At 35.3% G+C, this 27,821-nt stretch overlaps 3 protein-coding genes and 1 long non-coding RNA gene across 4 annotated transcripts; 2 read left to right on the top strand and 2 right to left on the bottom strand.

The window, feature by feature from the left end:
• The first annotated feature begins 160 nt into the window (after positions 1-160).
• LOC127102989 (triphosphate tunnel metalloenzyme 3-like) lies at positions 161-694 on the top strand. Its single transcript, XM_051040296.1, is given in 1 exon segment — positions 161-694. A coding segment is annotated over 1 exon segment (534 nt).
• A 13,305-nt stretch (positions 695-13,999) lies between these two features.
• Positions 14,000-16,320, bottom strand: LOC127115666 (uncharacterized). The gene is made up of 3 exons (XR_007800837.1): positions 16,163-16,320; positions 15,916-16,059; positions 14,000-14,704 (listed from the first exon to the last, which is right to left on the bottom strand). It is a non-coding gene; the product is annotated as an uncharacterized LOC127115666 (long non-coding RNA).
• Positions 16,321-16,557: 237 nt separating this feature from the next.
• On the top strand, positions 16,558-22,631 carry LOC127130355 (ABC transporter B family member 28). Its single transcript, XM_051059382.1, has 16 exons — positions 16,558-17,105; positions 18,094-18,281; positions 18,429-18,452; positions 18,934-19,035; positions 19,294-19,384; positions 19,910-20,010; positions 20,101-20,151; positions 20,243-20,371; positions 20,496-20,558; positions 20,643-20,922; positions 21,092-21,240; positions 21,335-21,424; positions 21,525-21,659; positions 21,745-21,801; positions 21,887-21,943; positions 22,121-22,631. Exons 1-16 carry the CDS (start codon positions 16,709-16,711, stop codon positions 22,355-22,357), a joined length of 2,151 nt encoding a protein of 716 aa, XP_050915339.1. The 5' UTR covers positions 16,558-16,708; the 3' UTR covers positions 22,358-22,631.
• Positions 22,632-23,427: 796 nt separating this feature from the next.
• LOC127130364 (uncharacterized) lies at positions 23,428-24,887 on the bottom strand. Its single transcript, XM_051059387.1, has 2 exons — positions 24,331-24,887; positions 23,428-23,916 (listed from the first exon to the last, which is right to left on the bottom strand). The coding sequence occupies exons 1-2, from the start codon at positions 24,784-24,786 to the stop codon at positions 23,650-23,652; spliced, it is 723 nt and encodes a 240-aa protein (XP_050915344.1). The 5' UTR covers positions 24,787-24,887; the 3' UTR covers positions 23,428-23,649.
• Between the last annotated feature and the right edge of the window lie 2,934 nt (positions 24,888-27,821).

The raw sequence follows: 27,821 nt of genomic DNA on the forward strand, positions 1-27,821 counted from the left end.
AATATATAAAAAGAAAAAAAGTAAATCAGCATTTTACTCTTTCTCTCGAAACAAAATCAACCTAACAAAAACTCATTTCCTATCTCTTCACAGGCTCTGCTAAACCAACAAAAACTCTTCTCTCTCTCTCTCTCTCTCTACCTCTCTACCTCCATTCGAAATGGAAGTAGAAGTGAATCTTTGTCTCGCAAACGAAGAATCCCATCACCATGTCATCACCTTGCGTTTTCCATTCCACGTCGTAACCCATCGCCAATACAACCTCTTCTTTAACGGCGCCGCATCTGAACTCTCTTCTTGCCACGTTATTCTTCATCTTTGATTCTACAGTAACAAGGAATAATGTGTTGTTTCGCTCAAAGCAAAGGCGATTCTTGTCGACGGTCTGAGTCGCGTTAAAAAAGATGAAGATGATTTAGATTCGAAGGTTGGTCGCGATTTTGTTGCTGAACCTGGGAAGCTGGGTTTATTGGAGTCGAGGATTCTAAAAAGGGTGAAGGAGGAATTTGGGGTGGTGGGTGGGAATGGGTTTTTAGGGTTGGGAGATTTTCGAAACTTGAAGAATGTTTATAATTTGAAAGGTTTGAAATTGGAAGTGGATGAGACTGATTTTGATTTTGGAACTTTCAATGAGATTGAGTTTGAGAGTGATGATCCTAAAGAAGCTAAACGCATTCTCGAGGAATTCTTGTGAAGTTATGCTTTTGTAGTTGATCATTTAAGAATTAAGATTGTAAGATTTACAAATGTTGTTGTTCATATGAGTTTGATCTTTCACTTTAATTGGCCATTATCATTTTATCGGTTTTACATATACCTTTGACACTGAGATATGTTATTGATCTTACATATCTCTCAGATCTAAAGGTTTTGATTTTACTTTGGGGGCATTTGTGTCATCTTACATACTTAAATACACATGTGGAAATTAGATAAAATGAAAAAAAAAATATATAAAAAACAGTGTCACATCAACTTTTTTGATGACTTGGCCTAACAAAGGTAAAAAATGAGAGAATCTTCAAATGTTGGGGGAATTCATAAAACTTTTTTTTGCAGGTTTTTATTTCTTTAAAAAATGATCCATATATGACAGGGGAAGAATATGTATTAATCCAATAAATAAAGAAGAAAAATGGAAAGCATAGCGTAGAAACCCTACAACAAGAACAATCCTTTCCCATTTTTATTTGAGAAAAAACGCATGGGTTGACACATCAAGCCTTATTTTTTAAGGAAATAACAATAAAATAAAATATATAAAAAGAAAAAAAGTAAATCAGCATTTTACTCTTTCTCTCGAAACAAAATCAACCTAACAAAAACTCATTTCCTATCTCTTCACACGCTCTGCTAAACCAACAAAAACTCCTCTCTCTCTCTCTCTCTCTCTCTCTCTCTCTCTCTCTCTCTCTCTCTCTCTCTCTCTCTCTCTCTCTCTCTCTCTCTCTCTCTCTCTCTCTCTCTCTCTCTCTCTCTCTCTCTCTCTCTCTCTCTCAAACACATGCATTAAAATTGTGTGAATAAAAAGAAATGCCTATTGTTATTAAAATAAACAAACCGAATAGAAAAAAACGAGAATTTTACGACCATTTTTGCAAAAAAGGAACATAAAATCGGGGTGAAAGTTTTAGATATGTGCAATGACATTTAATAAAAATGCAATATTTATTAATTCACACTCAATTAAAATTTACAAACGACTCGATTTAACCGGTTATTCAAAATTAGTCCAACTTAATACTTTAAATTAAAATTATAGACTCATGCAATTATTTTTTTAAAAATTCTGAAAAAATTGGGGTAAGATAATTAAGAGAATTGATTTTTAGAAGTTATTATTATGAGAAATGCTTCTATGACACTGAAATTGTACACTTACATCGTGATTCATATAATGGATATATACTCTTCATTGCAAAAACCTTGGTCCAATGCCAAGTGATTCATTTTCAAATCCGATGAAATCGATTTGATACAATCCAATTCCTTATACACAATGCTAAACCATTTTCTTAATAAAACACGAAAGAAAAGGATCCTTGGAGTCTAGCATTCCTTGAATCTTCAAATGAATACTCCCGAGGCACACGTCTTGGGCTAATCTTTCATTCACTCGTTCGTTTCTAAAACACTTAACGATAACTTGGACAAAATAAAGGGCAACTTGGACAAAAGAAAGGGCCATTGAAGTCTAGCATTTCGGTGGAACCTTTGAATAATCTTTTGAATGTTCATTATCCATCAAACAATTTTATGAATACATTGAATGAAAAAGGCATTGTTGGAGTCTAGCATTCCAGTAGTACCCTGAATCATTGGTCACGAGACTCACGTCTCGTTCTCATCAAATATTCATCATTCACCTTAAAAAATACACAACACATCAAAATCTTATCTTCTCGCCCCCGTGCGATTAACAACTCTTCTTTCACAAGAGGAAATTTGTCTAATCCCTTCTAACGCGTACAAACTTGCGCTTAACCCCAATGACCTAAAAAGTCAAAGGGGGACCATTTTGACTTTTGAAGTCTCTGATCCATCTTAATTAATTGCTAATTTAAATACGAGGTTTAGTTTAACATGACAAATTGTTAGTCATTAGTCATAAACAAATTTTATTAATAAGATTTAGCTTTTAATTAATTATAGTTCACTAGTAGTATATTAATATTATTGATTAATTAAAATTAATTAGAATGTTTGATTAATTGAATTAACATAATTTTATTAAATGGGTTTTGGTTAATGTATAAATAATTTATTTTTGATTAAGAATAATTAAGATTAGATTAGTATACTATTAATTTAATTGGTGTTTTATTAATAATTTTTAAGTGTTGCTAAATTGCTTTTTATTTTGTTGATTGAGTCTTTGTTTGAAATTGGTCAAAATGTTGAGTGAATAAGACCGGACCCCAATTCAATTGGACCAAGTGAATGACCCAAATCCATAAGTCCATAACCCAATTGGGTCAGGCAAGACCCAAATCCACCACTGAACCAGGTCAAGTTCATGACCCGTGTTCATCCTCAATTCTCCTAAACCCTAAACCCTAATTGGCGCACAATGAGAAAAATAAAGTGAATCAAAAGTCTGCAATTTCAATCGAATTAAAATTTTGCAAATTTATTCACTGATACATTACATGGTACATATTACAAGTACATATTACAATACATAAAAACTGTTATATTTACAATAACAGAAACCCTACAAAAATAAATCAAATAAAATCTAATCAGATTACAAATTATATAAAACAATCAATCAATTGAATCTCTAAACCTAATTATTAATCTATAAATACCTAATTCTAAAACAAAAGAGGGGACGAGAGAAAAGAGAATCAAAGCCCTAAATTGCTACAATCCCTAACCCATTCACCAAAGCCAGATTCATGAACACTTAAGCTTTCACATCAAAACCTTAAGTTGCTTCGAGGTAAGCCACACATCCATACATGCAAAAGAAGAAAGGAAGGGATTAAAGGAGAAAATCAAGAAAAAAACCCAGATAAATCAGAAGGAAGGTAAGGGACACATCTTAAATTGGACACGACATGAAAGGTAGGGATTTTTTGAACCATTAAACATGTGATGATATCTGATTGTGTTTGATTGCTGTTTAGAATTTTTGTTGTTTGATCTGGGGTTTGAATGTTTGATTAGGGTCAAGAGGGTTCCGATTTAGGATTTGGGGGTTGTTTGATGTAATTCTGGGTAGGTAAGGGTTAAGGTTCAGAGGTTGAAGATGAACATTCATCATGTTCATGATGAACACGGTGAAGGCCTTGGTTCTGGGTTGAGAAAAGTTGTTAGCGTTCATCATATTTTATGTTAGGGTTATGATTTATCTGGGTAGTTGTTGGTGTAAGCCCTAGAGGCCAATACTTTTGGTACTTGTATCGAATTATTTATTAATAATAAAAGGCTTTTTCTTTATTACGTTTGTTTAATAAAGTCCCTAGAATAGCTAGTCTGTTTAATGTATCAAGTATGACTTAATCATGAGATCACATTAAACATAAGGACACTATTCTTAAAGTATCCGTAGTCGAGCTTTAGTGTGAAGTGGGATAACATTAAAGCATTAAGACTATTATGTTTGTAGACTGATGATCACATCTCATGGATCATGGATAAAGAGTTATCAAGTCTTAAACATAGGTATGAATATTAGGAGTAATACTTATACCGGATTGACCCGCTATGAGAATACTATATAGAAAGTTATGCAAGGTGTCATAAGTTATTCTCATGGTGATAATAGTGTATTCCACTCTTCGACCTGAAACCACTATGGATCCTAGATGTAGAGTCGAGTGCTTTATTGCTGATCCAACGTTGTCCGTAACTGGATAACCATAAAGACAGTTAATGGGTACTCCACAAAGCATGCTGAGGGACATGAGTGTCCTAGATGGAATTTGCCCATCCTGCGTAACAGGATAAATGTCTATGGGCCCAATATTGAACTGAACAAGGATGACACGGTCTATGCCTTGTGTTCAATATAGACATAAGGGCAAAAGGGTAATTATACACATAATTATTATCACAAATGGTTTTGTCAGATCACATGACATTTTCGTGTCTTGGGTAGCAGTGATGTGTTGCTAGATACCGCTCACTGTTTATTATGTTAAATACATGATTTAATATAATTGCCAACGTCGCGAAAACCTACAGGGTCACACACAAAGGACGGATTGATGAGAGATAGAGTAACTAAGGAATACCGTAAGGTACGGTGCCCTTAAGTGAATTATAGAACATCGTAAGGTACGGTGTACTTGAGTAGAATACGAAATATGGTAAGGTACCATGGGCTTAAGTGATTTTGGGCATATTATAAGATATGGGCCAAAATACACTTAAGTGGGCTTTTAGCTTGAAGCCCACACAAGTGGTTCTATAAATAGAACCCTTGTGCAGAAGCATTCATTGCGGTTGCATTATTTTCGTTTTCTATCACTCTCTCTCTCTCTCTCACTCAAAGCCTTCATTCGTACCAGCTAGCACTGAGATTGAAGGAACCCGTTCGTGTGGACTGAGTAGAGACGTTGTCATCGTTCAACGTTCGTGATCGCTTCGTGGATCTGCATCAAAGGTTTTGATCGTCACAAGAGATCTGCACCAAAGGTTTCAATCATCACAAGAGGTAAATATTCTATCACTGATCATGACCATTCGTAAGGATCTCTAAAGGAGAAAATTTTTAATTTCCGCTGCGCTTTGGGTCGCAATTCTCCTTCAGTGGTATCAGAGCCACTTACGAAACCATGACTCGGATAGCTGTTTATTTTCTGTATTAATATGATTAAAAGACAGAATGAATCAATTAATTAAACGAGAAATTAAATTTGGCATCATGAGTGTACGAGTTGGATGATTGATGTTGACTATGCTTCGGAATCCGACATTAGTATGGTGAAGCAGCGATACATCGATCGTCCATAGGTTACGCAATTGAGACCGATCAACTTATATATGATATAAGTAATCCTAATGCAAAATACGGTATATGTGATATACTGTTTCTGTTTCGTTCATTCGAACACTAAATGATTGTTTTCCTTTGAGCGATCAATGGTCATTTGCTTCGGAATCCGACATTAGTATGGTGAAGCAATGACCTGTTGATCAATCATACTGAATCAACAATCGAGGTGTGTTTGACGGTCTGAAATTGGCGCATTAGGGTTGGTGACGGCGCAAGGGTTATGCCGTCAAGGAGTTGTGAATTTAGGGCTTTTGGAACACGTCTGTTGACTGTTTCAAGGTTTGTTATTTTGGCTGCGTGAAGCTCGTGTGACGAGCGTGTTGACTGTTTCAAAGTTTGTTACTGTGGCTGCGTGAAGCTCGTGTGACGAGCGTAACAGGCGTAACAAACTGGATGCGTGACGGTCGTAACACACCCATGACGGTCGTCACACTCACATTGCCTGTGACGGTCGTCACACTCCTGTGACGGTCGTCACACTCCCAGAGTCAAAATTTTGGGGTTCCCGTTTTGTGACTACGCAAAGGTTGTGTTCATGCAAAACAATGTCCATTTCAAATGAATTGTTCATTAAATTTTTTTTTGGACTGGGGCGCTGCCCCTCCAACCCCGCAAGGGCGCTGCCCCTTGACCCCGTCCGCTGACCGGGCAGCGGAACCCCCGGCCAACTCTGCGTAGTGTGATCGGTCGCCGAAATTCAATTTAGTTTTAATTAATTAAAGGAATTAAAATTTAATAATAACAATGTGTTTATTATTATTGCCTTGTGGTGATCAGTTATGGCCTTAGTTGTCCTTTATTCTGTTTTGGGTTTTTTAAATACGACCTGCGTGTCGTGCCTCTCCTTTTGATCTCTTAATGTAACTTCTTTTCTCATCTCAAACCCTCGTATGTAAAACGAGTTTCCTCTGTAATGTAATGATATGAAGAAAGAGAAGAAATCAATATCAAAGGAGAAAGAGAAGAATTCAATATCAAAGGAGAATAATGATATGAAGAAAGAGAAGAATTCAATATCAATGGAGGACAACCTTGAAGATCTTGCTTGGAGAAGCTTAGATCGTTGTAGGTTAGCTTAGGTTCTCTCATTGGCTTGGGAGAACAATTGCGCTAGGGGCCATAACTGTTTCATTTTGTTTGTATGTATGTTGATGCATGTGAATGTATGTTGATGCATGTGAGAGACGATTTATATGATAAACAAGCCGGTGAGATCATAACAATTGCAATTCCCTCAAACTAAAATATTAAGTTTATGCTTTCCAAGTTTTAGCACTCATCAAGACTAGTATCGGATAATGTAGGTTTCGCCAAAGCGAGGTGCATGTTCTATATTAGTAAGGTGCGATGGGATAATTGTAATATCCAACTGCTAAAACAATGGGTCAAACTTAACTAAACAAATTATGATGATATTATATGTGTTTGCTTTCCAAGTTTTAGCACTCATCAAGACTAGTATCGGATAATGTAGGTTTCGCCAAAGCGAGGTGCATGTTCTATATTAGTAAGGTGCGATGGGATAATTGTAATATCCAACTGCTAATACAATGGGTCAAACTTAATTATAATAATATCATATATGTTTTAGAAGCAAGAGTTGGGAATAATCCATATGATGGATTGGAATAAGGAGTTATTCACCCAACTGAAATTTTCGAGAGTTGTATGAGATACAACTGGAAGGAGTTCCTACCTAAATAACCTAGTTTTGTGTAATCCGCCTACGCGGACTTAGAACGAAGTGAAATATGGATCTCGACCCACTAGAAAATCTTCCAACGGGATTTTCCGAATCAAATGATGAGGGTCATTTGTTTTGAGTAAAATAGTGGGAGCATATTTGATTAAAGGCCTAATTAAATATGTCAATGATACTTATATTTTCTTAATTCTTATGTAGATTACCATGACAACAAACACCTCTAACAACATCTTGCGATCAATCCTTGACAAGGAAAAATTGTCTGGGACAAATTTCTTGGATTGGCACCGAAACCTGAGGATTGTCCTCAAACATGATAAAAAGCTGTATGTCTTGGAGACTCCTGTTCCTGAAGAGGAACCTCCTAGTTCTGCACCTAAGGCAGAAAGAGATGCTTATAAGAAGCATGTCGATGATGCCAATGAAACTGCTTGTCTCATGCTAGCTACCATGAACTCAGAATTGCAAAAGCAACATGAGAACATGTCAGCGTTCGATATGATCGAACACCTGAAGTTGCTCTATCAAGAGCAAGCAAGGCATGAGAGGTTTGAAGTTTCAAAAGCCCTTTTTCAAAGCAAGTTAGCTGAGGGAGCCCCTGTAAGTCCCCATGTGCTCAAGATGATTGGGTATGTGGAAAACCTTGAAAGGTTGGGTTTTCCCCTCGGAAAGGAACTTGCGACTGATTTGATCTTGCAATCGTTGCCAGATAGATTCAGTCAATTTGTCCTAAATTTCAATATGAATGATATGGATAAATCTCTTCCTGGACTGCTAGGCATGTTAAGAACAGCTGAACAGAATCTGAAGACAAAAGGGAAGTCCATTCTGATGATCAGAAATGGAAAGAGACAGAACAAAAGGCCCACCAAGCAGGGTGATAAAGGGAAAGGCAAGGAAGTTGCCAAACCCAGACCCACTGTTGCTGCTTTGAAGCCTACTGGAGGCATAGCAAAGGCAGGCACCTGCTTCCATTGCGGTAAGACCGGACACTGGAAGAGAAACTGCCCAAAGTACCTGGAAGATACGAAGAATGGAGTAGAGACTTCAACTTCAGGTATTTTTGTTATTGAAATAAATTTATCTACTTCTGCATCATGGATATTAGATACTGGATGCGGTTCTCACATTTGTACAAATGTGCAGGGGCTAAAAAGAAGTAGAGATTTGGCAAAAGGTGAAGTTGACCTACGAGTTGGCAATGGAGCAAAGGTTGCTGCTTTAGCCGTAGGAACTTATGTATTAACTTTACCTAGTGGTTTAATAATTCAGTTAGAGAACTGCTATTATGTACCTGCAATTAGCAGGAATATTATTTCCATTTCTTGTTTGGACAAGTTTGGTTTTTCATTTATAATAAAGAACAATTGTTGCTCAATTTATTTGAATGATATATTCTATGCTACTGCACAAATGAGCAATGGACTATATGTCCTTGATCTCGAAATGCCTATATATAACATTAATACTAAAAGGATGAAACCTAATGAGTTAAATCCAACTTACCTTTGGCATTGTCGATTAGGCCACATAAATGAGAAACGCATTTCCAAACTCCATAAAGATGGACTCTTGGACTCTTTTGATTATGAATCATATGAGACATGCAGATCTTGTTTAATTGGAAAGATGACAAAATCTCCATTCACAGGAAAAGGTGAAAGAGCTAATGATCTTTTGGCCCTCATACATACTGATGTATGTGGACCACTGAACATACCAGCCAGAGGAGGTTTTCAGTACTTCATCACATTCACTGATGATTTCAGTAGATATGGTTATGTGTATTTAATGAAACACAAATCAGAGTCCTTTGAAAAATTCAAGGAATTCAAGCATGAAGTACAAAACCAACTAGGTAAGAATATTAAAACTCTTCGATCAGATCGAGGTGGTGAGTATTTAAGCCTAGAGTTTGATGACCATCTGAAAGAGTGTGGGATCCTATCCCAACTTACTCCTCCTGGAACACCCCAATGGAATGGTGTATCTGAGAGAAGAAATCGAACCCTGTTAGACATGGTCCGATCCATGATGAGTCACGCAGATCTTCCAAACTCCTTTTGGGGACATGCACTATTGACAGCAGCTTACACACTTAACCGTGTTCCATCCAAGAAGGTTGATAAGACACCATATGAGATATGGAGTGGTAGGAAACCACATATGTCTTACATGAAGATTTGGGGTTGCGAGGTTTATGTGAAACGACAAATTTCAACTAAGCTTGAGCCCAAATCTGACAAATGCTTATTTGTGGGATATCCTAAAGAAACAAAGGGTATTACTTCTACAATCCTTCTGAAGGCAAAGTATTTGTCGCTCGAACTGGAGTTTTCCTAGAAAAGGATTTTATTTCCAAAGGAACCAGTGGGAGGAAAGTAGAGCTTGAAGAAATTCAAGAATCACAAAGCATAGATACACCTATGGAGGAATTAGAGCAGGAAACACAAGAAGTTGTGGAAGAGCAACCTGCTCAAGTAGAACAAAACCAGCGTAGGTCAAGCAGGATACGTCAACTACCTGAGAGATATGGATATCTCATAACTGATCAAGGTGATGTATTACTCATGGATCAAGATGAGCCTGTGACCTACCAAGAGGCCATAACTGGTCCCGAGTCTGAGAAGTGGCTAGAAGCCATGAAATCTGAAATGGATTCCATGTACACAAACCAAGTTTGGACCTTGGTAGAGCCTCCTGTAGGAGTTAATCCTATAGGATGCAAGTGGGTCTTCAAAAAGAAGACTGACATGGATGGTAAGGTACATACCTATAAGGCAAGACTGGTTGCAAAAGGATATAAACAAATTCATGGGATTGACTATGATGAAACCTTTTCACCAGTTGCAATGCTTAAATCTGTTCGAATTTTACTTGCTATCGCTGCATATCATGATTATGAAATATGGCAGATGGATGTCAAAACTGCTTTCCTTAATGGAAATCTTCTTGAGGATGTGTACATGATACAGCCTGAAGGATTTGACATACCAGAGGAAGCCCAAAAGATATGTAAGTTACAAAGATCAATCTATGGATTGAAGCAAGCTTCCAAAAGCTGGAATCTTCGTTTTGATGAAACAGTAAAACAATATGGATTCATCAAGAACGAAGATGAGCCTTGTGTCTACAAGAAGGTTAGTGGGAGCATGATCGTTTTCCTGGTATTATATGTAGATGACATATTACTCATTGGAAACGATATCCCTATCCTACAACAAGTAAAGTCTTGGTTGGGGAAATGCTTTTCTATGAAGGACCTAGGTGAAGCAGCCTATATATTAGGAATCAGAATCTATAGAGATAGATCACAAAAACTGCTTGGCCTAAGTCAGAGTACATACATAGACAAAGTGTTGAGACGCTTTAATATGCATGATTCCAAGAAAGGATTCATACCTATGCAACATGGCCTGTGTCTATCAAAAACACAATCCCCTTTAACTAAGGAAGAAAGGGATCGCATGAATAAGATTCCATATGCATCTGCGATAGGATCTATCATGTATGCCATGTTATGTACTCGACCAGATGTCTCGTATGCTTTGAGTGCAACGAGTAGGTACCAATCTGATCCTGGTGATGCTCACTGGGTAGCTGTCAAGAATATCCTTAAGTATTTAAGAAGGACTAAGGACTCATTCTTGATATATGGAGGTCAGGAAGAGTTGGCTGTAATTGGATACACCGATGCTAGCTTCCAGACAGATAAGGATGACTTTAGATCGCAATCTGGTTATGTGTTTTGCTTAAACGGTGGCGCTGTGAGCTGGAAAAGTTCAAAGCAAGATACAGTTGCTGATTCTACAACCGAGGCCGAGTATATTGCTGCCTCAAGTGCAGCAAAGGAAGCTGTTTGGATCAGGAAGTTCATTAGTGAACTTGGCATAGTTCCTAGCATTGTGGATCCCATTGGTCTCTACTGTGATAACAATGGTGCTATCGCACAAGCTAAGGAGCCTAGATCTCACCAACGATCCAAACACATACTTAGGCGTTATCATCTCATTCGAGAGATAATAGATAGAGGAGATGTGAAAATATGCAGAGTACCTACACTTGACAATTTTGCTGACCCACTGACAAAGCCTCTTGCGCAGCAGAAGCATGATGGCCATACTAGATCTATGGGTATTAAGGGTATGCCTGATTGGCTCTAGTGCTAGTGGGAGATTGTTGGTGTAAGCCCTAGAGGCCAATACTTTTGGTACTTGTATCGAATTATTTATTAATAATAAAAGGCTTTTTCTTTATTACGTTTGTTTAATAAAGTCCCTAGAATAGCTAGTCTGTTTAATGTATCAAGTATGACTTAATCATGAGATCACATTAAACATAAGGACACTATTCTTAAAGTATCCGTAGTCGAGCTTTAGTGTGAAGTGGGATAACATTAAAGCATTAAGACTATTATGTTTGTAGACTGATGATCACATCTCATGGATCATGGATAAAGAGTTATCAAGTCTTAAACATAGGTATGAATATTAGGAGTAATACTTATACCGGATTGACCCGCTATGAGAATACTATATAGAAAGTTATGCAAAGTGTCATAAGTTATTCTCATGGTGATAATAGTGTATTCCACTCTTCGACCTGAAACCACTATGGATCCTAGATGTAGAGTCGAGTGCTTTATTGCTGATCCAACGTTGTCCGTAACTGGATAACCATAAAGACAGTTAATGGGTACTCCACAAAGCATGCTGAGGGACATGAGTGTCCTAGATGGAATTTGCCCATCCTGCGTAATAGGATAAATGTCTATGGGCCCAATATTGAACTGAACAAGGATGACACGGTCTATGCCTTGTGTTCAATATAGACATAAGGGCAAAAGGGTAATTATACACATAATTATTATCACAAATGGTTTTGTCAGATCACATGACATTTTCGTGTCTTGGGTAGCAGTGATGTGTTGCTAGATACCGCTCACTGTTTATTATGTTAAATACATGATTTAATATAATTGCCAACGTCGCGAAAACCTACAGGGTCACACACAAAGGACGGATTGATGAGAGATAGAGTAACTAAGGAATACCGTAAGGTACGGTGCCCTTAAGTGAATTATAGAACATCGTAAGGTACGGTGTACTTGAGTAGAATACGAAATATGGTAAGGTACCATGGGCTTAAGTGATTTTGGGCATATTATAAGATATGGGCCAAAATACACTTAAGTGGGCTTTTAGCTTGAAGCCCACACAAGTGGTTCTATAAATAGAACCCTTGTGCAGAAGCATTCATTGCGGTTGCATTATTTTCGTTTTCTATCACTCTCTCTCTCTCTCTCTCACTCAAAGCCTTCATTCGTACCAGCTAGCACTGAGATTGAAGGAACCCGTTCGTGTGGACTGAGTAGAGACGTTGTCATCGTTCAACGTTCGTGATCGCTTCGTGGATCTGCATCAAAGGTTTTGATCGTCACAAGAGATCTGCACCAAAGGTTTCAATCATCACAAGAGGTAAATATTCTATCACTGATCATGACCATTCGTAAGGATCTCTAAAGGAGAAAATTTTTAATTTCCGCTGCGCTTTGGGTCGCAATTCTCCTTCAGTAGTATGTTAGGGTTATGGTTCTAAGGGGTTGAGGTTAGGGTTTTTAGATTTGAAGGATTTATGGGATGATGTTCATCATTTGGATGAACACCTGTTGAAGATATGCAGGTTTCGATTGAAGTTCAACCGAAAACCTGGGGAGAATGGTGGTTTAGACGATAGGTTTTTGGGTTTGTTGGTGGTTCAGAGAGGAAACGAGGTAGAGAGAGGGGAAATCAAATAAGGAAGAATAGAGAAATGTGAGGGTTAGAGAGAGAAAAAGGGGAAGTAAATGAGAGTTTTTGAATGTAACTCTCTTTAATATCCCTCTACGTGGAGCGTTGATTAATAACATGTCGCTCCCCGATGGCCACATGATCAGCTAACTTTGACTAAGTCCTTGTACACACGTGTCCCCTGCATCCTGGTTGACTCCATATCTTGTCCATCCATCTTGGCTACTTTGACTTGTATGTCCATCTTACGCCCCTTAGGGGATCTTTTTTGATCTCATTAGATCAATCCAACATCCCAAAGAGAGTCAACTTTGCTGACTTGTTCCATGGACCACCCTCCCCCATCGTGGGCCTCAACGCATATGAGCATAAATCCCCTACTTTTCACCCCCCAATCAATGGGCCATTGCTAGTGTAATATGATATACACCCCAATGTTTTTTCATTTTTATTTATTCTATTTTCTCAATAAATAATATTATTAGGATAATTATTGTTAGATTAATATTAGTAATTGATTAAATTAGTTAATAATTAAAATTTCTTAATTAAGGTTTTATTTTTATTTTAATCAATAAATAAAAATTACAAAAACATGTTATTTTATAATTAGTTTTTTTATTAGGATAGCTTTTTTTTTTTTAATTATTAGTGCTAATTTTTTAGATATAATTAGGGTTAAGATAATGACAATGAGGGTTAATTAGGGTTTAATTATAATACTAATATTTCTTTTGCTAATTGATTTTGCTTAATTTTTTCTCAATGAAGAATTATATATATATATATATATATATATATATATATATATATATATATATATTATATATATATATATATATATATATATATATAACATTTAATTTAATTTATACTTAAATTAATTATAATATTTTTGCAATTACCAAATCAATTAAAATCAATCCAACACATTCAAACTATAAGGCATTTGCCCTTGTGCATTGAGGCATTTTCAAATCAAACAACTTCTCCGTCCCATTGTGTTGAGACCCTTTTCAAGATCTAAAATCAAACAAACAAATATTTTTTAGAAGAACTACAGTGCTCTGATCCTTCAACAAACTTGAAGGTGCGTAGGTATATAGTTGTAACAGTCTGACGAGTACAATAATAAAAAACTTTTTCTTTGTCCTTCTTTATTAATCAATATTTTTTTCTTTTAATAACAAAATAATTCCTTGTAAGTAAATAAATTAAACAAGAATAAATAGAAAAAGCGAATATGCCATAGAAAACACACTAATCCTAGAATTAGAGGAGGATCCTATTAAGTACAATTGAGGTGAGTGGTGCATAATACCTTTCTCTTGCTTAACCGACTCCCGAACATTAGTCTCTTTCCTTAACCTATAGATTTTATCATTATTTCCAGGAACAAATAAATGATGATGGTGACTCTGTAATTTCAAGCTACGACAATAAACACATGCAATTTATGAAACAAATCTATGTAGTTAATCCCAAACTGCGAAACATAAATACACATAATTAAAGAGACCTTCATAATTGATGATTAAAGAACCTTTGGTGGACATGCAATAACCTTTATAATCTCACTGGTTCTTTGAAGTTTGAGACTTTTAGGCTTGATGAATCAAATAAAAAATAGAACCACCAATTGCGACAATAATATATAGCTCGAGCATAAATTCAGGTACAATGTTCTAGCATGGTTGCAGGGTCCTGGTATGACATCAAATTACAAACCTCACCAATCTAAGTACAAGTATAAATTAAGCATATTAATTAGAAAATAACTACAGTATAAGACTTAAACAAATGAAATGAACCCGATTCAATAGAATATCTAGCTTTTTTACTGGTTCTGCCGTCCTAGAGAGACATTTTGAAGTTAAAATCCGTAAATATTGATGAAAAAGTTCTTAAATCCTCTCTTACATAAATGTATAAAAAATGAATTGCAAAAGAAATACTTTTGTAAGAAATGAGCTATTACATTACATAGTAAATTGAAAGGAATAAATGTGAATGTGTGTTGTCAGCATTTGAATATCAAAACATGTGTCTAAAATGCAAATCAAGAGCTAGACAACTCTATACACATGTAATTATTTGTATCAGATGGTTGTGTTATACCTTTATAAATTTTATTTTCTAAAGAAATCAATCACAAGTGGCTGAAATCAAGTAACTCAAATACCCAAGAATACTGATATATTGATAATTTTACCTATCATTAATCAAATCGTAAACAAAAACAAACACTTTGAACACAAAAATAGATAATATCTAGTTGAACAACTCTTCAATCATAAACAAACAAAAAATATTTAAGAAAACATATAATAAAGATAAACAAATTGGAACATAAGAGAAGATCATGAAGGAAGAAACATTATCTGAAGTTGGTTGAAAAATTGAATACTTAACTCCTCTGTAAACTTGTACGAAAATCAAATGAAGTGAATAATGAGTCCAAAAAACCATTAAGCATGCATACATCAATTAAAACGTTAGAAGTATTATAAAATCGTCTTTTGCTGAAGAAAGACGAGTTTGAAGATATCATTTTTGAAAAAAAATAAGACACAAAACACACGAAGAAGACGAAGAAAGACAGGAAGAAGAAATTATTTTCATTTTTTTTTTCAAACAACAATATTGACAAAATGCAGAAAGACGAGGAAGAAGATATGATTTTTTTTAAAAAAATTCAAACAACATTATCAGAAAAAATATGGAGACTTTCTCTCTTTTGGATTTTCAATATTCTAAGATAAATATTTCACGGTAAACATAACAAACCAAGTCCAAGACTTTCTCTCTTCAACTCTCACAAAACCCAATAATCACAAGAAAAAACATAGAGACAAAGAAGAAGATGAAAAAAATAAAAACTATCCTTCTTTGTTCAATTGAGAGATTACTATTACCTCATCTTCAATATAGCCCGAAGATTCTAGTTCGACTACAAATTAGCTTTTACAGTTTGCTTGAGAATATTGAGTTTCAGCAGCAACATATATTGAAGTAACCAAAGCATTTGCTTACCCGCTCGAATCCCGATTCCATACTTCCTGAAAGAACAACAATAAAAAGTCAGATACGAAATGACAAGACAAAGGCATCTGTAGCTTTGAGAAGATACGAAATCACATATGTAGGATCGAGTTCGATAACTTTATCGGCTTCGATTAGGACTTCGTTAGCGAGGTGTTACCGAGTAAGGATCTAAGTTTGTTGTTGAAAGAACTTTGACAGTATCATTAGAGTTTATAAAGAAGAGGAAGAAAGAAGAAGAAGAGAGAGAGATAGAGTTTGAGATTTCAAATTGAAATTTTGAATTGGAGCAATATTGAAAAAATGGAAAAAAGAAAAAGGAAATTGCAATTCAATTATATGACATCATCAATTAAATTAAATAAGACATAATACAATAAATATGTAGTTGAATTTGAATAATGTGACATTATTAATTATAAAAGATAATTTTAGATAAAAATTATCCTAATTTTAATGAGATGACAAATAAAAAGGAAATAATAGAAAGAGAGTTTTATAGAGAATTGTGTTTTTAGATAATAACAACAAGAAGAAAAGGAGAGGATAAATTACGCATCGTGTTCACGTGTGTCATGAATGAATGAATGAATGAAGAAAAAAAGTCCATCATTCAACTTTAATTTTTCTTAGATTCTTCTCCTAACCGGACTTCACTCTCTCTCAATGGCCTCTGTAAAACCACTATGCCATTTCCACCTTCCCCTCTCTTCTTCATCTTCTTTCTTCAGAATTCGAAAACCAACACACTCACTCTCACTCTCACCGCGTCTTCTCAATCGCCCCATCCAATTCCAATCCAAAACCCTATCTCCTCCTCATCGTATTCATCTTCTCCCCCAACCGCTACATGCTTACGTTACCGGACCCGCATCCGACCCGAATATCGCCGACACGGATCCGAAACTCGACGGGCTGCGGCAAGAGGATTCACCCACACCCAGGGTTGTAACATGGGAGCTTCTCTCTATGCTTCTCATGAAGCACAAATTTCGTCTTGCTCTTTGTGTTGCTTCTCTCTTTGCCTGTACCACCTGTACCCTATCCATGCCCATTTTTTCAGGTGATTTTTTTTTATGAATATTTCTTTCACTTCACAAATTTTATTTATTTATTTTATTGCAAATATGATAATAGTTGTGTGACATTGGTTAGCTCAACTGAATAGGGGGATGTCATGGGTTTGACCCCGCGTCCCTGATGTCCCAGCACACTTACCAACTGAGCTGGATTAACAGGACTATAATATACTATTTCAATTCTATTTTATGATAGTTACTGAAAAAATGCAGGTAAATTTATAGATATAAATCAGTATTTTAATGGTAAGCAAATATTTAGTTGACTTGTTTTTGCCTAATGGAATCCATTCATTCATAAAAATATGTGCAAGTAATTGATGGTTGTTTTAGTCTATTATTAGTGAATGACATGGCTGGGTTTAAACATGATTTTGACTGCGTAGGTTGATGATTGCCTAGTGTATGTTTGGTTTCAGGTTTGAAGCACTCAAAATTGATTCCGATTGTGTAGAATTGATTTTGACATATTTGGTTGTTCTTGAGTAGAATTGATTCTATTTGAAGTTAGAATTTGTGGCTTTTGGAGTTTAACCGTGATTTTTACACTGAAATTTCTTGTTCAACTCACTTTTGTAAAAGTTTATCCAAATATAAATAACTTTACCTTAAACTCACTTTTAGTTTGAATCAATTTTATAGAATTAATTCATACAAAATCAGTTTTTTTTACCGTATAACCAAATAAACGAGCAATTAGGCCTAAATTTGAATCTACTTATTCCTCTGTTATTCTTGTCATATAAAAAATTTGAATTTGATCAATCCCCAAATTAAAAGTTTGTTTTCTTATTGTTATTGAGTAGATAACATGTTATTTTGAACAGCTTTTTTGGGTTGGTTTTGCAATATCAAAAGTTAAAGCATTTAGGTGCTGTCTTTTATCTTTGTATTCATGTTTAGCTAAGGCTTGTGTATGATTTCGTTATTGATTATCTTTTTATGCATTCTTATATGTTGGTGTTTTCTTAGGGCGGTTTTTTGAAGTTCTTATTGGTGTTAGACCCGAGCCGTTGTGGAGTCTTCTCAGTAAAATGGGAGTTCTGTATGCTCTAGAGCCAATTTTTACAGTTATTTTTGTAATAAACATGAACATAGTGTGGGAGAAAGTTATGTCAACGCTAAGAGCTCAGATCTTCGGAAGACTATTGATTCAGAAGGTGAAGTAAAATCTATATAATCTTTCTAGCTCAATTTATTCTTTTTCAATTTTTCATATGTAGTTTCTGATAATTCCCGGAGATTATTATTTATAAGATATTTTGCTTTGGTTGTTTAATCAAATGATGTTCCTTTTATTTATGCAGGTTGAGTTTTTTGACAAATACAAGGTACATATTTGGAATAATTCAAATTATGCGTGCTTTTCATTTTTCCATGTTTGTTAATCTCTTTATAGTCTTGAGTTGGGACCCTGTGCAGATAACCATGGTTCTGCCACTTTTACTTGATTTTTGAGTATTGACATTCTATTGCTTTGTCTTTCGTCCCCTCTTTCTTTCAGTCCTAATATCTTTGTTTAATTCTTTCTCATTCATTTATGTAACATAATCCCATTTCATTCATATTAATATAAGTAGATACATACTATTTTCTTTCTAGGATTATTTGTAGGAGTCTTGATTCAGTTATGACGGTCTGAGGATCATATCAAGTCATCGCTGCGCTAGCACCCCCATAGAATAATTAAAAAACATATTTCACAAATTTTAATAAGCTATATAATACTGATTAATCTTTTTTTTTCTTTGCTTTATAATATGCTAATGGAGTAGGTGCGAATATTTATTGCACTTTCTTTGGTTTTTGTAGGTAGGTGAAATCACTGGTTTGTTAACATCTGATTTGGGTTCTCTTAAAAACATCGTCGGTGAGAATGTTTCAAGGGATCGAGGATTCAGGGCATTATCTGAGGCAAGCAACTCTAGACCAATGAGAAGTGAGCTTTATATTTCCCATATTTAAGCACATGTACGGTTCATTCCTTTATCACTTTGTTGGGATGATTTTCCTTCATTTCTTAAGGAGTGGCTTTTCTAACACAATTATTTTGTTTGAGTATGGAAGATTTGCTTCCTTCTATTATTGTCACTTAGGTTGTATTCATGCATATTTTCATTTACATATTGCTGGTCATGTTCATTGCTGCTTCTGTTTTCCTTGTATTCGCAGGTCACTGGGACAATATTCATACTTTTTACTTTATCCCCTCAACTAGCTCCAATTCTGGGTGTTCTGATGATCGCAGTTTCCATTTCAATTGGTAAATTTCTCTTGTATTTGATCATAACAGTTCATGACCGGTTGTTTTAGGTAGTGTTGTTAAATAGTGGCTATCAAGTTTGTCAGACTCGAGAGTCATCGTAAACTCATGAAGGGTTCATAAACTTAACTCGCGAGTCTGACAACCATGACAACTATTGCAAAGCTGTAGCGTAGTGGAATTCAAACAGATCACTATTATTCTGTGATATACTATTTAGTATAAATCTTGTCAAATAGCGGCACTATGCGTAACGGAATTTGAACAAACCTTTATTTTCAGTGATTGTAAACATTTGTTTTAGGTTTCCTTTAACACTGCTAATGTTTATTATAGAAAGTAGAAATATAATAATTCTGTATGTATTCCTCCATTCCTAAACTTTTGGGAAATGTGTATCATAACTTCAAAAATAAATTGCTTATATGACACAACCAGTTAGCTTGAATAATAAACTTGTCACTATATGAAAAAAAAATTTATGCCTTCCATGCTGTTGACTTTTTCATTTTTGGTTTGCTGAAGCTGTCTACAAGAGATCAACTTTGCCTGTTTTTAAAGCACATGGGTTGGCCCAAGCTTCTATATCTGATTGTATAACAGAAACATTTTCTGCTATTCGAACAGTGAGTTCCTAGTAGTTCATATTTATAATGAGCATCTTAATAGTTTGGATCTGTAATTAACAACTGAAACAGTGACTTACATACTTACAGGTGCGATCCTTTAGTGGAGAAAAGCGGCAAATGTTTATGTTTGCTAGCCAGGTAAGCTTATTAAAGTACCGGTAGCTGTAGTCGTAAAGGTAAGACACCCTCTAGAAGAGATACTTATGTGTTAATCATGAGTTCCATACAGGTTCTATCCTTCGAATCGAGTGGTATAAAGCTTGGAACTTTCAAATCTATAAATGAATCCTTGACTAGAGTTGCTGTTTATATTTCTTTAACTGCGCTATATTGTCTCGGAGGAAGCAAAGTTAAGGCGGTAAGCAATTCTATATCATTTGATCATATACCGCTTTCTCTTACCATTTCTTTTCGAAGGATTTTCCATCAATGAAATTGTTATTCACAACTCTTTCTGAGTAGCTATTAGTTCTTGCTTGCAGGGTCAACTCTCCGTTGGAACTATGGCATCTTTTATTGGATATACTTTCACTTTAACATTCGCAGTAAGAAAATCTGAGTTGTTCACTTCTTGTTTTACTTTATATTTTCATCCTCTCCTTGCTCTCTGATATTATTATGTCTCTCAGGTTCAAGGATTGGTTAATACTTTCGGAGATCTTCGTGCAAGTTTTGCGGCTGTTGAGAGGATCAACTCTGTTCTTTCTGGAGTTCAAGTTGATGACGCCCTTGCCTATGGCTTAGAAAGAGAACTGAAACAAAAGGCGGTGAACGATGAGAACTATAAATTGTTCTTCTCTAATAGTTCTGACGAAAATAACCAAAACAGCCATTTGCATTACATGTCAGCATTAAAAACATCAAGCAATGTGTTTAGTTTAGCTTGGTCTGGAGATATTTGTCTTGAAGGTATCTATCTATCTCTATTTCAATTTTACTATCCTTCAATGTACGAATTTTAGACGTTAACAGCCATATTTGCTAATGTTCTTGTAATGGGAGCTTCTCATCTTAACTTTTCTTGTAAGAGATGAAGTTTCAAAGTTCCATAACTAATTGTACTTGTATTATACTGCAGATGTGTATTTCTCTTACCCTTTAAGGCCAGATGTGGAAATTTTACACGGCTTAAATTTAAGACTAAAATGTGGAACTGTAACTGCACTGGTGGGTGCTAGTGGTGCAGGAAAAAGTACGATTGTACAGCTATTGTCTCGTTTTTATGAGGTTTGATTTCTATTTCAGAATTTGTAAAGTTGAAATTTCATTTAATTTCTGTGTCTTGAAATTTACATAGATGAAGTGACTTTTGTTTCTGTAGCCAACAAGAGGTTGTATAACAGTTGGTGGAGAGGATGTCCGGACATTTGACAAAAGCGAATGGGCTCGGGTTGTCTCTATCGTAAATCAAGTATGAAAACTATAAAAAGAAAAAAGAGAAATCATATTTGATATCAAATGCATTGCTTTATTTGTTTCAAAATGATAATATCGACATATGATAATGACAGGAACCTGTTTTATTTTCGGTCTCTGTTGGAGAAAATATTGCATATGGACTGCCAGACGACGATGTTTCGAAAGACGATGTGATCAAGGCAGCAAAAGCAGCAAATGCTCATGACTTTATAATTTCACTTCCTCAGGTTGGTTTGTCTTTTAGCTATGCAAATTCTTTTGTATGATTACAATGTATAAATTATTTACCTATTGTTGATCCTTTCTCAAAAGGGCTATGATACACTTGTTGGTGAACGCGGAGGCCTACTGAGTGGGGGACAGAGGCAGGTAAAGACTTAAAATAGAGGTTGCATGCTAAACCTTCCCTTACATGAGAATGCATGTTCTTGACTTTAGTGTTCCTACATTGCAGAGAGTCGCCATTGCCCGAGCTCTCCTGAAGAATGCTCCCATCCTAATACTTGATGAGGTGATATATTTGGTTAATTCTTCGTATTTCTCATTTTGTCCTAAATTGTGTATTTCAGAAGGTTTGTTAAAAGTTCCGCTACATTACAGCGCTATAGCACTGTTATAGTTTAGTACTTGACAACACTGATTGAATCGATATAGGCCGTATCCATTTAGATATTATTTGCTTCTGCAGGCTACAAGTGCTCTGGATACCGTCAGTGAACGCTTGGTCCAAGATGCTCTCAACCATTTGATGAAGGGGAGGACAACATTAGTCATAGCTCACAGGTTAAGCACAGTTCAAAATGCTTATCAAATTGCACTATGTTCAGATGGGAGGGTTGCAGAACTAGGCACTCATTTTGAGCTGTTAGCTAAGAAGGGCCAATATGCTTCACTGGTTGGCACTCAAAGGCTTGCATTTGAATAAATTATTATGAAGGTTTTGTTAGTATTTACAGTTATTCTACTCTAATCATTATTATAAGCAAATATTCTGAGGGACCAATTTTTTGGCTTGGAGAATGCAGAAGAGGATCCTCATTTTATTTAGAAGTATATTACAACGAGAAACAACAAAAAAGAAAAAAAAGAAGAAAGAAAAGGAAATGTAATTAATGTTTTATGGCATTTTGGTGTACAAGACATCATCTTATGTTTTGATAAAATGGTGTTACAATTTGGAATAAGAAGATTTTTTTATAGTTTCATTGTTACCTTGGTGTGTCTAAAAATGTACAAGAGAAGTGTTATAGAATGCAGGGTAATGAAATGCCTTTGCACAAGTTGCATTGTTACAAGTTGAGGATTGAGTTTAGTATATTGTCTAGTTTTTTACTTTCTAAAATTGTTATGTGGACGGGGGATGATCTTATTGGGCCTGTAAGAGGCAGCCCGGCCCAAAGGGAACTGCCGAAGTGCCAACGGATGCGCTCATGGGAAGCCCGGCCCAAACTTACGCCTATGATCCATCTGTCTCATCACACGTGGTCTTTGAGGTCTTTGAGGTATCTAGGAGAAGATGGTTTGGGTCTCAACAATAAAGGAGGAAATCGTCCCTCCGATATTTGAAGAAGAACCTGTCTTTTCCTATTCCGCGGTGGAGTTGGTAGGAGAAAACTGTTTTCAACCTATTACCCGACCTAAGAAGTCATCAATTGATATTCCAGCCCGTAGGTATTCATTCATAATCTCACAAAGACCCTCTTGTGATTACACACGCAGAGTCATCATCCTTGTTGTACTTTGCAAGTACTAACCATATATTACACTTGCTGTGAACTTGTTTTGCAGCTTAAAGATGAAGTGCATGTTTGGATTGAACATAAGTTTGGCGAAATCATGATGATGTTCTATAATTATTTCATTCAGAATGACAGTTTATAAGATTTACTTTATTTTGTTTTATCATAACCAACCATTATTGAGAAAACTATACCATTTTAAAAAAAAACAGAAGTAAATCTTATGACTGTTCATAAATGAAACAAAAATAAAAAATGAATGAAACAAGAATCATGCATTCAAGTGGCTGTATTTTGTTGAGTGTACAACAATATATTTTGGAAGATGATTTTGAAGACAATTTCCTGATTTTGCAACTATTCTGTCATCATGAATGAAAAGTCATGTCTCTAGCTATGCATATTCCTCCTATCTTAGTACTTCCTTTGGTCCTTTAATAAAAGGAAAGTTTGTTTTTTAAATTCATCGAATAATCGATTATTTAATAGATATCACAGCATTTAACTCAGCAAGACATTCAGTTGGTAGGCCAAGGAAAGAATTCATAATGAAATCGTCAATAGGATCAACTGTTGCCACACCAACAAGTCTGCATTTTCCTTCTTCATCCAACCTCATGCCTCTTCCACTCTTCATTCTTCCCTTTGATTCTTCAGATGTTAACACTGTCTTCACAATCAGCGGTGGAGCCTTATAGATACTACCAGCAGAAAACAAGAACTTGGCCTTAAACTCAAGATCAACCTTGCAAGTAAAAATAAAATTTAACAGATCATCAGATATTGTATTCGACTCATCATCATAAAATAAAATCGACACTAATGATTATTTTACAACTGTTTCGTCCTTTAGATATGGCTAAGTTAGAAGAATAAGCATCAAGTGTCACTAAAAGGTGTACACACATGCAACCATGCAAGGTTTTCCCTACCTTCACGGCAGCGACAAAACGGTTTCGTTGGATGCTAATACGATGCTATTATTTACTATTTTTATGATAAGCAGATTTACTGTTTTTATGATAGGCAGGTAAAGTATAAATCGACCATAATCAGTATCACAGCTCCACAGCTCTTGTATAGATCAAAATTGCGAAAGTTTTATACGACTGCAACACGACCACAACCATTTTTTAAAACCGCGACGCATGTATCTTACCTTGCCAGATTCTTGATTAATACTTCCATGGAAAGCTTCTGGAACAATATCAATCCTCAAGAATGGTGGCAATGACAATCCAAGAAACTTAGTAGTAGAGCTTGTTAACGATGGAATATACAATGTTTCAAGATCAAACGAAACAAGAATAATATCATTATCATCTTGATTTTTTGCCTTTGCACCAAAACCATTTCCTATTCCTCCTTCAGCATCATATTCAAAATCAGGATACCTTGAAATTCCAAGCTTGCAAGCACTTTTTGTCTTGAAGTTGATAGTGTAAGCCTTATTATCATTTGATGGAGTTTCAATTATGGTGGAAATGATTTTTTGTTGTTTTTCACTTGAAGAAAAGGAAGAGAAGATGACAGTGTTTCTTTTTAGAGGATTTGGTTTTTTGGTGTGGAATTTGCATGGTATTGGTGGGCTTGAGAAGTTTATCTTAGAACTCATTAGTGTGTGTGAAGATTTCTTGATGAAATAAAAGGAAGTTGAATTTCTAGAAATTTAAGTTTTTATTTATTTATGAGAAAGCACTTTAAGAACATGAGGTTGTTTTGGATTGTGGCTATGAATCTTATCTTTTCATTTGAGGTCTTAAAACCTTGCCACTTGGCAGTTCAATTCAATAGTACTCCATTGACTATTGAACTTCTATGACAAATTGGTCTAAAATGTTTTTTTTTGTTAAGTTGGAAAAGAACTTCTATGACATTGTGTGTGTTTTTATTTATTAATTTGATTAAAGTTTGTTTAAAAATTACTCACTCCTGCCAAAATTATAAACGTTTTGGATATTTCAAATGAATTAAGAAATTTAATTAATTTTATAAGATAAATTTTGTAAAAATTTACAAGTAATGTCTTTCATTAATTACAAAAAAAAACTAAAAGTGTTAAAAAGAAAAAATAGTAATAAATATTAGAGGATATATTAAGAAAAAAATATAATGTTTATATTAAAATTATAAAATAACTTATATAATTTAAGATAATGTTTTTTTATTAAAAAAATATCTTACAATTTGGAACGAATGTGAAACTGTTTAATTTCATGAAATTTTTAATTAAATATCTTCACATTTTAAAAAAAATAAAAAAATTCTTAAAATTTAAAATGAGTCAAATAACTTAGTGTAGTTTGGATTTCAAAAAGTCGTAGAAATAATTTAATTTCAAAATAAGTTTTTAATATGAACCCTCATTTATATTTTATATGTAACTGAGTCAAAACAAATATTAGAAGTATTAAATGTATTTAATTAATTATTATATTGATTTTTAGTAATATGGATTTGTCAAGACGCATTACAGTCAAATTAGGAACTTCATTCCAATACTTCATCATAATCATTGAAGCCAACGTTGCAAGAGCATTTGCCGTTCGATTTTCATTTCAAAGGATATGATGAAATTCACCCTTTGTGAAGAAAGTTGAAATCCTCCTCGCATAGTCTCTATATGGTACCAAACCGGGTTGATTCGTCTCCCATTCACCTTTGATCTGATTCACGACCAAAGTTAAATCTCCATAGACGTCTAAATACTTGATTCTGAGATCAATGGCCTCTTCAAGCCCCATAATGCAAGCTTCATATTCATCCATATTATTTGTACACTTGAAAGTCAATCTAGCTGTAAACGGAAAATGCGTGCCTTAAGGAGTAATAATCACTGCCCCAATGCCATTACCATACTGATTAACAGCTCCATCAAATACCATGCCCCAAACGGAACCAGGTTCTGACCCTTCTTCAAGCAATGGTTCATCACAATCTTTCATCTTCAAGTACAAGACCTCTTCATCAGGAAAGTCACATTGCACTGACTGATAATCTTCAATTGGTTGGTGAGCCAAATGGTCAGCCAAGACACTACCTTTAATCACTTTTTGAGATCGGTATTCAATATCATATTCTGATAATAACATCTGCCAACGAGCAATCCTCCCAGTTAAAGCAGGCTTCTCAAAAATATACTTGATTGGATCCATTTTGGATATCAACCAAGTGGTATGATTCAACATATACTGACGCAGACGCTTGGTAGCCCAAGCCAATGCGCAACAAGTCTTCTCTAGCATAGAATACCGAGTCTCACAGTCGGTGAATTTCTTACTGAGGTAGTAAATAACACATTCTTTCTTTCCAGTTTCGTCTTGCTGACCAAGCACACAACCCATACTCTCTTCAAGCACAGTCAAATACATGATCAACGATCTTCCTTCAACAGGCGGAGACAGAATCGGAGGCTCAAGAAGATACTCTTTGATACTATCAAAAGCTTTCTGGAAATCCTCGGTCCAATCATAAGACTGATCTTTCCGAAGGAGCTTGAATATAGGCGCACATGTGGCAGTCATGTGTGAAATGAATCTTGAGATATAATTCAAGCGGCCGAAAAAACCTCTGACTTGTTTCTTAGTTTTGGGCGCAAGTGTAACACCCCGATAAAAATAAGATAATTATTTAATTTAAGTTAATATTATATTTATTAATTTAATTAAATAATTGGAATTATTGGATTATTATTATTATTATTATTGGAATAATAATTATTGGAAAATATATATAAGTTGGAAATAAGAAAAGAGTTCCATTTGGAAAATAAAGGGTTTCACGTGAAAAGCAGAGAAGCGGCTGAAAAGAGGAAAAGGGCAAAGAGGCAGAGCAAGAGGAAGAAGGTTGGAGAAGAGAAGAGCTTGAAGCTTAAAGATTCGCCGGATTAACTCAGGTAAGGGGGGTTTATCGTCGTTTAATGGGTATTATGGGTTAACATGTAATGGGTAGTGATAAACCGTTGAATTGACCCTAATTGGGATGTGGAATGCTGAGAAATTGTGTTGGATAAGTTGTGTTAAAGCTGTAATTGAATCTGTATTTGTGTGAGTTGTGAATTCCCGAACGTATAGCTTTTTACGGAATCGGAATCGGAGGTCCGGAAGTCCTCCAACGGCGGAAAATGCGGATAATTCTGCATTCTGCTTCGTGTTAGCGCAGGAACAGCTTTCTGTCTTGCGTTAACCGGTTAACCCAGGGTGTTAACCGGTTAACACTGTTAGGAATTGTGAGGTATTGCTGTTTTGCTTGCGTTAACCGGTTAACCCAGGGCGTTAACCGGTTAACACTGTTGTGAGTTGTGAAAATATTGTTGTTCTGTCTGCGTTAACCGGTTAACCCAGAGCGTTAACCGGTTAACACTGTTGAGTTTTGCCAGAAAGCGTGTTCTGTGTTGCGTTAACCGGTTAACCCAGGGCGTTAACCGGTTAACACTGTTGGAAAAGTAAAAAATTAATATTTGAATAATGTGTGCATAATTGGTGTTTGGCCTATATTGGCGTATGATGTAATAGGGATTAATTCCCGCTGTTTTGAGCAGTATAGGTATTAGTGGAGTGTGCTAATACTGTGATTAATTATTTGACATGATATGATGTTTTGATACATGTGTTGATGAATGTATGATGGTATGCATAATGCTGTGAATGT

This window comes from Lathyrus oleraceus, chromosome 1 (assembly GCF_024323335.1).
Source record: "Lathyrus oleraceus cultivar Zhongwan6 chromosome 1, CAAS_Psat_ZW6_1.0, whole genome shotgun sequence".
Taxonomy (NCBI): Eukaryota; Viridiplantae; Streptophyta; class Magnoliopsida; order Fabales; family Fabaceae; genus Lathyrus; species Lathyrus oleraceus.